Source organism: Rhododendron vialii, chromosome 6a, assembly GCF_030253575.1.
Source record: "Rhododendron vialii isolate Sample 1 chromosome 6a, ASM3025357v1".
In the NCBI taxonomy this organism is placed as follows: Eukaryota; Viridiplantae; Streptophyta; class Magnoliopsida; order Ericales; family Ericaceae; genus Rhododendron; species Rhododendron vialii.
Genome location: NC_080562.1, coordinates 12,858,367 through 12,870,452, shown reverse-complemented (window position 1 = coordinate 12,870,452; position 12,086 = coordinate 12,858,367). Strand labels below are relative to the sequence as shown.

Here is a 12,086-nt window from a genome sequence, read left to right as displayed (position 1 = left end):
TAAGAAATTGCAAGATCTCTCTTTACCTTGAATACGCAGTCATCGTATCGACCGAAAAACTGAAGGGCATTGCAGCGACCATCATTGAAGGCCCAGGTTCTGCATACAGTGAGACCTATTTTTCGCCCTGGCTTGAAGCATTGCAATGACTTTAGGTCTAGTATATTCATCGACAGCAGGGTCCATTAAGCAGTATGAGTTCCACCCGTTAACGTAGAAAATTCTACCATCCAAAATGAAGTGAGTCTCATTCCTTTGAACAAAACTCGACTCTGGTTCTTTACTGTAATTGACCCACAAATCCCCAAATGACTTGTAAATAAATGCCATGCATGTTGTAAATCCAACAATGGGGTAAAAGACCCCATTTCCTATTGCCATTGTTGGTGATTTAACCATATATAAAGCACAAATTACACTGCTCAAGATTTTAAATCAACAAATGTAAGATTCAGAGGCACCCAGATTAGGTTAACGAAAATTGAGATCTCACCAGGCCCGGTTGTGAACAAGATGTCCAAGGAAAAAACCCATATCCCTTTCTTGAAAGAGTACCCAAACCAGACCCCAAAATCATCAATGGCACAATTAAGTCAGAAACTGGAGAATGTAACTAAATCAAGTACCTGCATTTTTTTTTGTGATACCAACAAACATAAGTGCTAGTGGTGGTGGCCAAACCAAAAATCAAACCCTTATCCAATCGAAACATCGGGAGGAGGGGGGAACTCACCGATGACCATGGGAGAAGATGTAGTTGTCAGGAGAACGAGAAATCCGTAAGGGAACTCAACAACGAAGGTTGGAGAAGATGTAATAGTCAGAGTTCACAGAACCGAAGCATGCAACACTTTAGTAAGCATAGGAACAAAACCGTTGAAATAAACATCACCCCATCAGGCCATCAAGCCACGTGCCCTTCACTCCACCCCATCAAGCCACGTAAATTGCAAAGTGGAGAACTTGAATTGACCATGCTGCCCAACAACCCATGAACGATATCCCAGCAATTGAGGGGTAAAATTGACCAAATCAACCAAAAATTGGCAAGCGACTAATTTGGCAAAGTGTTTCTTCTTATAGAGGGTTAGGATTATCATCACCACATCGTTTATGGAATTTTCATGTACTAGTTGTTTTGGAAGAATTTCTTCTAATTTTTTCCCAAAGTTTAGGATAGTTTCATTGATAGAAAAAGAAAACAGTTCATTAGAAAGGGGATACAAGCTAAGTACGCATCCTATTGTATTCTGGGCTACAACACTATGCGCTATGGAATTGCCACCACTCCGAAAACTCACTGCCATCACATCAAAATATTCCACATAGGTCCCCCAAGGGGTGAGAAAATCTAGCAAAGAGAAAGAAAAGCCCATAGAGGAATAGGACAAACCAAAGAACAATGACATCTCAACGGAGGCCTAACAAAACAAGAAGAACAATCCTCCAAACGAAGGCAGAAAGCTACAATCTGAAAAAGAAAAAAGAAACAACCAGTCAATAAATGGTAACAAGTTACCTAGCCCACTGAGTCACACCGAGTTAAGGACAAGTGGCACGTTCACAGACCATCCCGAGGCCAAGGCTTTGTCTCCATTAAAACTCCAGGGACCTCGATCATAAAATCCACTCCGGCGACCACTAGCAAACAACTTCCATCAACCACAACAGCGAAAACCAGTGACAAACCGTCAAACAATGTGGTGGAATTATTGGAGAGGGAGCGGTGGAGAGAGGTGGACGGTGCTGGTGTTATGGGGAGAAGGAGGATGGGGGGTGATAGAGGAAAATAGAGAAAACTCTCAGATCTGGGATTGGGAGATCACCTGCGAGGGAGAGAAACCCCTCTCCTCCCGCCGTTGCATACTCGTTCAAAACCCTTGGGGGGGGGGGGGGTGTGGGGGTGGAGAGACCCAGGGATGCTGTCAAGCGGGGGTGCCTAGCAGCGGTGCCAAGCGGTCGATCTAGCCGTTCATCTCGACAATTGATCGTTTGGATCTTAATCCAAGTAACGGACGGTTCAGATTTTTATGCGCTCGAATTACATCCAAGCCGTCCATGTCGAGATGAACAAACAAATCAGCCGCTCAACACCGCTGCCAAACACTCCTGCTTGGCAGCATCTCCCAATTCAGAGAAAGTGGGAGGATGGGGTGGGGACGGTGGCTAGGGTTTGGTTGATGAGAGATACTTGGTATAATTCCGTTTACACATGAAACACGCTAGAGCATTCGAATCTTTTGAGGGTTGGGATTTGGTTTACAGGGTTGGCCAATAAGCATAAAAGGGGAATACAATAACACGTCGCCATGACAAAGACGTTAATGCACTCAAAAAAATTTCTCGTGTTCGTATATCCATATACATTAGTTAATTTACATAAGATCTTGTCTTGTAGTCAAGGTCTTAGACTTAGGCCTGTTCTATAAAGGTTCGTATTTTTTAAGTATTTTTTTTGTTTAACGAGATAGGTCATTCTCTCACAATACATTACATTTAATTCCAAAAATAAGTACGTACATATTTCCTTCAGCGGAACGGTGCCTTAGAATTTAGGATCTCAAGTGCAGATCTTTTCAATTGTTATCAACTCATATGAGTCAATACTGTTAAAAAAACTCCTATTGTCCGACTATAAATAGGCCCAGCTCTATTCGATCGTAGGATTGGTTGGCCTAAAATTTAGTCAAGTTGCAAACACCCTGAAATGTAAAAAAACAAAATTTAATTTACATAACAAAAATCTCTTATTTAGGAACTGGACTTATATTAAAATTATTCTTCATCCTTTTAATGGTTGCAGCGGACTGGAATGTGGTTGAACTAATCTATCTATCCAAACAGTATTTTAAAAAGGTTCAATTGTAAAATTATTAGTACTCCGATAAGACAAATAGTATTAATTAATCTAAGATATCCAAAGATCATACGAAGATTGTGCATTAATAAAATAACATTGTGCACATGTACCTACCATGAATACTTCCGTCAGACATACGTAAAACCTCTGTAAAAACAAATATATCCACTATTAACAACATTTTATTTTCATCGTAATTTCAGCAGAAGTGGACGGTCGAAGATTCTCTGATGTTCGCTCAATAATTGTGTCATGCTTTTAATATTATCTATTTTCTCTCTTATAACTATAGAGATATATATAAAATAAGGTCAATAATTGACTCGGTCAAAGGTTGTTGTACATAAATTATACTATAACATTTTGTTGTCATTAATTTACTTATCGATTGAATTGTTGATTACTTGATATACCATTTTGGCATAACTTATTGAGCTAACTAATATGACAAACCTGTTTAAAATGGCTTCATAATACTAGGGTTAATTGTGCTTGGCACCCGTGAACTTCAACTAAAATCTTACATTGGCCTCGCCTTTTTTAGTTGTTACGATCAGGCCCTTATACGTTAGGTCAATTAAGTTGCTATGGAAGTCTTCCCGTCCAAAGTTATTAATCTTGTACCGGAAGATGTACCATGTTTGTTACTAGTAGGGTACGTACTGGTACTGAGAAATTTTTCGGTACCGTTCTGAATTTAATGTTACCTAATTTTACATGAATATATATTTATTTTTTAATCATTAGTTTTTCTCAAGTTAATACATCAATTTCTAAAGGGGAAAGTGTACTTTGCCTCCTTAAACTATCACCCGGCCACACTTTGCCCCCTCCAACTACTCAATCGAACACTTAACCCCCTTTAACTATGATTTCGCTGTCACCCCTTTAACTCTGTTAACGTTTTGAGCTAAGTTACGTAAATACCCTTACACAATACAGGTAGATATACATACACGATACTCCTACAGATTTCTCCAACGCACAATACGATTTTCCCAACCTTAAAAGCTACAATTCCAGTCCATACCAATTTTTTTATTTATAAAATTTAGTTTTTGTTAAAAAATTAAGTGTTCCGAATTTCAATCCGTTTGAACCGGTGAAAAGATTTTCATTTTCTAATCATTTTATCCTAAATGGTCATAATTAAATTTTGACTCTAGGGCTCTCGTTGATTAATCCTAAGAGATATTTAATTCTACGACTTTCTTAGGGTTAATTAATGAGAGCCTTAGAGTCAAAATTTAATTATGACCATTTAGGATAAAAATGATCAAAAAACTAAAATCTTTTCACCGGTTCAAACTGATTGAAATTTGAAACACTTAATTTTAACAATATATTTTACTCCAATATATAAACTGTCTAAAAAGGAAAAAAAATTAAGTGTTTTAAATTTCAATCTGTTTGAACCGGTAGAAAGATTTTAGTTTTCTGATCATTTTATCCTAAATGATCATAGTTAAATTTTGACTCTAGGGCTCTCGTTGATTAGCCCTAAGAGATATTTGATTCTACGATTTTCTTAGGGTTAATCAACGAGAGCCCAAGAATCAAAATTTAATTATGACCATTTAGGATAAAATGATCGAAAAACTAAAATATTTCCACCGGTTCAAACGGATTGAAATTTAGAACACTTAATTTTTTAACCATATTTTCTAATATATAAACTGTCTAAAGAGGTTAAAAAATTAAGTGTTCCAAATTTCAATCCGTTTGAATCGGTGGAAAGATTTTAGTTTTCTAATCATTTTATCCTAAATGGTCACAATTAAATTTTAACTATAGGGCTCTCGTTGATTAATCCTAAGAAAGTCGTAGAATCAAATATCTCTTAGGGCTAATCAATGAGAGCCATATAGTCAAAATTTAATCATGACCATTTAGGATAAAATGATCAGAAAACTAAAATTTTTCCATCTATTCAAACGGATTGAAATTTGGAATACTTAATTTTTTAACCAAAAATCGAATTTTATAAAAAAAAAAATTGGTATGGATTGGAATTGTATTCCGCTAGGGGAAGAAGAAAATGAACTGGTCAATGGAAAGAGAGAGAGAGAGAGAGAGAGATGGGTTTGTGTAAAGTCCGGAAAATTTCATCTTTGAGATGGTTGTGTATGCTAGAAAGAGAAGGGGAGGGTAATTTTGTCCTTGGGTTTCAAAAATAATGGCCTGGAAAATTTTTCCATCCAAAACCCTAACAGACAACAAACGGAAGGGTTAGGGTGGCAGCGAAATAATAGTTAAAGGGGGTTAAGTGTTCGATTGAGTAGTTGGAGGGGGCAAAGTGTGGCCGGGTGATAGTTTAAAGGGGCAAAGTATAATTTCCCCTAACTCAAAACTTTCAAATTTTTTGGAATTCTTTATTTTAACTTTGTATTTAGAATTTATTCTTACTTTTTTTTACTTTTTGAATTCATGTCGTAGAAACGAAACAATATCCTAAATATTGACATACACCTTTAAAAGTTAACTGATCATGAAATAAGTAGAGAAAAAGTTATGTATACATCTAAAACACACTTTGACTGTCACAATTCAAAGTAGAAGGGCAAAAGAGAGATTTTTCTGAAAGTACGTAAGTGCCAAATGTGATTCACAGAAAGTATTCATCACCCACTTCAAACCCATGAATACAGAGTATACAAGTAATTAATTAATTAATTATTATACCCATTCCAAAGACTAGTAAAAATACGCGCGAACATTGTTTTTGTCCTTAGTATTCGAATTGTTTGTGTAAGAGGAAAGTAGGAAACGGATCCACACCACCGTACCCTTTGCTTTGGAAAACAAAACTTATTAGACTAGAAGTCCAGCTTCAGCCTTTTGAGTCCCCATTTCGTGCGTCTACTCTGTTTATCGAAACCGTTTGTTTGTTTCGCAAAGGTGCATGGTCGAATACTTCAAATGCGTGGGAAATGATATTGGTAAACCATTGATACTATGATTTTGGTATACATATATGTTGAAAAAATATACTCCAGTATATACTCCACAAATATATTGAATTAGAACCCAATTAATTATTAAAGATAAATACATATCAATCCATCATTACCGTTTTTATTTTTCAATTAACATAATTTATTAGTACAAAATTAATATCCTCTACGTATGAATTTTACAAAATAAGCAATTTCAATCATCGTACTTGGTTCAAAGACTGAGGGAGTGTTTCCGGTAGTAAAAAATTTGTAGATTTTTATTTGTGGTCAATAAGTTAGGTATTTTCAGTATTGAATAAATTATTGAAAAATATCAAGTTGTTTCTGATAGTGAATAAATCGCTGAAACTTTTTTATTAATAAAAATAATATGGTAAAATGAGTTATGTTTTTAGTATTTTTTGTTAGTAAAAACAGGGCTCGAAGCTCAAAAGAAAAAAACTGGAGCGATGGATCCAGTTTATCCTCATCCTCAAAACTGGAGAGTAGCCTGTTTGTTGGTGTCAATAGTAGGATGCCGGTAGAGGTTGGTGGTTGCAGTGGCGGTGGTTGAGGTGGCGGTGGAGCAGCTGACATGATCTTTCCCTTTTGTCTCTTTCACAGCCCTCTCATTAATAGTCGCCGACTCACCTTTGCACTTCATATTCCTTTTTCCACTTCCTTTATTGGTTACTAGTACTAGTAATTTTTTTTTTTTTTTTTGCCTTTATTTTCGGAACCTTTTTTCCCCATATCCCTTTCTCCCGTTCACATTCTATCTGTATCTATCAGGCTCGCCAACCACTCTCTGTCTCTCTCTCTCGCTATTTGAGTTGACCCGTTGCCACCTACCAGCAGTTCTTTCCTCTTCTCTCCAATGGCGACCCCACCCCCTATCCCCACTCTCATCTGAAATCTCCAACTTGAGACTTTTCCTCTCTTTCAGAGCTCCCACACACAACCCCCCCCCCAAAAAAAAAAAAAAGAAAAAAAGAAAGAAAGAAAGAAAAAAAAAAGGGTTAAATAACCTCTCATCTCCTTTCTCTTCTTTCTTTTGCTTCTCCTAAACCCTAATTCTGATCATTTTGGGACTCAGGAGAAGAAACCTCTCAAAACTGCCCCCCAGGCCTCAACTATCACCATCTTTTTACGAAGGAAAAGCGAAATCTTATTTGTTGATTGCAACTCTCTCTTAATTTCTTTTAAAAAATCTCCGCAAAAAGCTCCATCACCTTTAATATTCTACTCGATCATCAAAAAGCATGGATCATTCCGCGAACAACAGCGGAAGTATGCAATCTTCCAGCTGTGGCGAGGATCAAGATTATGACTCACGAAACGAGTCGATCTCTCCTTTGTTCAACTCTAGCTTCGCAATCTCAAACAACCCTTACCCACCACCACAACCACAACCACAACCACAACCACAACCACAACCACAGCCCACTTTATTTGACCCTCAGCTACAATCCCACAATCTCCATCCCTTTTCACATTCCCCTGCAGCAAACCAGCTCGATCTGGTTTGGTCCAGATCCGAGCCCAATTACTCTACCCTCGGAAACCTCACGCCCCTATCACCATCATCATCGTCGTTTCCACCACCAAACCAATCTCACCTAGCTCTTAGTCAAGGCCCCAACCAAGCCCCATTACAGTCTCTTGACGGAAATAGCCCCAGAGTTGCACTGACTTCTGTTTCTGATCACCAAAACCAGACAACCAACGCGGGAAAGAGTTCTAGGAAGCGGACCCGAGCCTCGAGGCGGGCCCCCACCACCGTTCTCACCACGGACGCGTCAAACTTCCGGCAGATGGTTCAGGAGTTCACCGGGATCCCCGCGCCGCCTTTCTCTGCCTCGCCCTACGCTCGCCGCCTCGATCTGTTTGGCGTCGGCGGTGGCGGCTCGACCCTGAGATCCGGTCATTTAGATGCACTTGGACCACTTTACCCTTTTCGACCGTCGGCCCAAAAGGTTCAACAAAACCCGTTGGTATCGTCAACTTCCTCTTCTTCGTCTCCCTCAATGATGTTGAACAATACTATGGCTTCTACTACCAATAATAACGATGCTAATACTTTTTCAAGTAACTACCAAATGAATATGCAGAACCCAATTCTTACTTCTGCATTTCAGTCCTTGTTACAATCCAATGGGTCCCATTTGGGAACAAAGTCTCAAGGGAGTTTAGGGATTGCTTCTATGGATCATGAATTGGGTATGGGTCAACAACATGTGAATGCAACAAGTCTCTGTGAGTTTTCAATGCAAGTGGGGGGGAGCACTAACAACAATTTGACAAGATCAATATGGAGAGGGGAAGAGGGTGCTAATGATGATCAAGATCAACATTTGGGTTCTTTTAATGGGACTAACGGCAGCCCGCAAAACGGCACAGGTATCTATAAGGTGAGTTGTTCAGATTTCCGTTCCGAGAAGAGAATGGAAAATATTTCCTCAAGGAACGAAGGTACGGTGGATTCCTGGATTTGCCCTTCGGATTAATTAGGATTTTTCATTAATTTTGAGGAAATATGGGGAATGGATCAAGAGGATTTTTGTGAGAAGTGGTGATTGATTTAGGCTGTCTTTGATGATTATTATTAGTAGTAATAATAATAATAAACCCGAATCCACCACTTTTTCAGTTAAGTTAAGATTCGGCATCATGTTATCGCCATATATGTCACGTGTAAATATATACTAGTAGCATCTTTCCTTCTTTTGTGATCTTTCTTATATCCATTAATTATTACTTCATTATCAAGAATAATGCTTGCAGAATTTTGATTCTACACTTGGTTTTTTTAATGATGTAAGTTCTTTTTTTTTCTTCTGGTTATTTAGTGGTAAAGTTATCATGTATGTAGCTATTTTTATTGTCAAAAATTAGATCTGGCTTCAGTCCTATCTGCTCATCTCCCCATCAATTGGAGATTACATGGGTACTGTCATTGCGGTTGTAGTACTTTTCTTTTGATTTTTTTCCTGTCTATCTTCCTTAATAATTCAAACATTTTTTTTTTTTTTGTCTTTTTAAGTATCATAATAAGTGCAATATTATCTATCCACCTCTGATGGTAAAAAAATATAATAATAATTGTCTATCCACCTATAAGATGAACATTACTTACACTGTATGGGATCACATCGATCGAGTTCCACTTTGATAATCAGATTCAGTCATTACCGAGACATGATGATTTGCAACAACCATTTATAGGTTTGTTTTTTTGGGTAAAGTTTATGTTCGTTGTGGATTTATCAGCGCTAGCTTGCTAGGGTGATAATAACATGAATAGTAGTAATACTTTACGTACGTTCGTTGAATTACCTGTGTTCATTTATTGATCAATCTTAGCTTATATGATGTATAAATAGAGAGATGGATATATACCAGGAAATTCAAATCAATATAAAGATTTTTTTTTTTTGAAAGGCCAATATAAAGATTAAACAAGCTAGTTTTTGAACTTGAGCCTTTCCCAGTTTTCTTTTTTTTGGTCAAGCGGAAAATCATGTATTAACTTAGACGATCAAAGTCAACAAGCCAGATAAACAGTATACATAAAGGTTCCAAAGGAATGGAGTTGTAAACTAGATCTTAAGATGACCAACATCCATGGCATCGATCATGGCGAATTCCCTAGCTGCAAAAGGAATGCAGCTAGAGACTACTAAATCTTGATCTGCTGCGACCCAAGTCTGGCCACGCAGTCGGCAGTTTGGTTGGCTTGACAATAGATGTGGACGACGGATGAATTTGTCTGAGCAACAATTCTTCAAGCTTCTTCGACTATGTGGCAGTGGGGGTGATCAACAGGTAATCCTTCATTGCAGAAACCAACTGCCACGCTCGAATAAGACTCTATGGTAACATTTGACATGCCCTTTTCCAAAATGATCGTGAGGCCTCTGTAGATAGCCCATATCTCCACTTCCAAGCTGTTGTTGCATATTGCTTTGCCATAATAACCTAGGATCCAGTTCCTCGAACTATCTCTAATCACTCCTCCAAAGCCAGCCGTATTGGTGAACTCAAAGAAGTAGCCATCCGTATTCAACTTTAGATTTCCTGGTGAGAGTATTAAATATCAAAGTCCCATGATATTTATCATAGGCATACGTAGCCTTAAAAGCATTAAAAATTTCCTTAGCGTAGATATTAACTTGCCCTAAGCCTTTCCCAATTTTCGTACTCAAAACAACTCTACTGTTAAACTAACTTGGTACTCCACGAAAACAACTTTAATACCTTTGAATTATCATGGAATGAACATAATATTTCCGAGTTCGATCTATTCTCTGAAATATTCAACAGAGAGACCCAAACAAATATAATCATGTGCTGCAGCCACATACATTAGACGGAGAAGTTAGTGAAATACATTTCAAATAAGTACTTAATTTTTGAATTAAAAGTGATGCATTATGGGAGAATGACCTGTCTCGATCGACAAACGAGAAATAAGTACTTAAAAAGTAAAAAAGTTAGCGAAATGGAGCCTTAGTATAATTACAAGGAAATGCACTTCAAAAACTAATTATATGAATATGATATTTACACTATTAATTCTATCACCTTTAGTAGTTTTCTTGTTTTATTTCCCGTAAAATAGCATAATTGTTCCTCATAAGTGAAAGTTAATTAGAATATAGGAATTTTGTTATTTCACATGAATAATGACAAAAAAAATAAAAAAAATTCTAGAGTAAAGAGGGATGCGCAAAAATTGTTTTCCCAATATATTATATTGACTTAATTGATAAGTTTAATTGTAACTACACATACACTACTTTTCCTATCAAACGTATTTTGCACTCTCATACACAAATGTTTTGCGAACTATGTGAAATGCTAATTAATCAATTACTAATCGAAAAATGAAGCATGGGTGCCCACTGAAAACTTTTGATTAGATTGACAAAAAAGAAGAAGATAACTTTTGATTTGGTGTAGGTATTAAACCCGTAAGCGGTTCTCAACCTCAAAGTCGTCAATCATACATTTATGGTTTTAGTGTTGCTAGCTAGTCGCATTTTAGCCCTTCTATAGGCTGAACTCTAATGGCATGTTTTATTTTTCTTCTCTTCTTTTCTTATGGCATGTTTGTTGGCGGCTTGTTTCTCACCGGGCAATCATGTTTTGAACGGATAAAGAAGAATGGTGGATAAGATATGAATATATTTTAACGGATCCGGGATAATTTAAGAAGGAGAGTTACTTTGAGTAGCAGTTGATTTTGGTTGGCTAGATAAGAGTGAATAGTGTAAGAAATTAGTTGGTTGCTCTCATATATTAAATCATTGCATTGAGATTACAAAAAAGGTTTGAGGGGTAATTCGGTATTTTTATCCACTTGAATTAGCTTATCCTAGAGTAGGGGATGATGTTAGCTAGCTAAGATCCCCTCCAAGGCAATAAGACTCTCCGCCCTCCATTCTCCACATTCCTTCTTTCATTCCCTCCCAAATACCCTTTCCTTATCTCATTCCCTCCCTTCTCCCACTCCGTTCCTTCTCCTTATTCCTTCTATCCTAACAAACAGGTCCTAACTGTCAATGGGAGGTGATAAGAAATCCGATCGGATAAGCAATTTCCCCTCCCATTGGCAGTTAGGACTCGTTTGTTAGGGTAGAAGGAATAAGAAGAAGGAATGGAATGGGAGAAGGGAGGGAATGAGAGAAGGAAAAGGGTATTTGGGGGGGGGGTGGGTGGTGAGAATGAAAGAAGGAATGTGGAGAATAGAGGGCGGAGAGTCTTATCGCCTTGGAGGGGGTCTTAGCTAGCTAACATCATCCCCTACCCTAGGATAAGCTAATTCAAGTGGATTAAAAGGATTATAAAAGTTGAAATGGAGGCATCACAATTGACACCTTTTTTTTAATGGAAGGCCTTTTTTTTTTTTTATTAATCACTTAAATTGTTATAGAGATTAACAGGAACAAGGAATGATAGCATCATATTCCTAACCTGAGACCCATCTGAGTTACAAAGCTAAAAATAATCTTATATCCATTTGAGACCTAAACCTGATATTAGTAAGAAGCTAAAGAAGAGAACACCTATTGGGACACGCTCACACCTAATGAACCAAGCCCAGAAACATCTATTGAGACAAAGCCAATACACGTAAAGGGCTAAGCCCAAATACAAAAACACCTAAAAAAAACAAAGACAAAGAACCCTAGCCGCCGAAACACCTCAGACCGCTGGAACAAACCGCCAAACACCACTGATAACGACGAAGCAGCAACCAAAACCATCAAAGCGCCACCCTGTAGCGA

At 37.6% G+C, this 12,086-nt stretch overlaps 1 protein-coding gene across 1 annotated transcript; it reads left to right on the top strand.

Annotated features, from left to right (window-relative positions):
* The first annotated feature begins 6,745 nt into the window (after positions 1 to 6,745).
* LOC131329179 (uncharacterized) lies at positions 6,746 to 8,593 on the top strand. Its single transcript, XM_058362262.1, has one exon. The coding sequence runs from the start codon at positions 7,059 to 7,061 to the stop codon at positions 8,301 to 8,303; it is 1,245 nt and encodes a 414-aa protein (XP_058218245.1). The 5' UTR covers positions 6,746 to 7,058; the 3' UTR covers positions 8,304 to 8,593.
* The last annotated feature ends 3,493 nt before the right edge of the window (positions 8,594 to 12,086 follow it).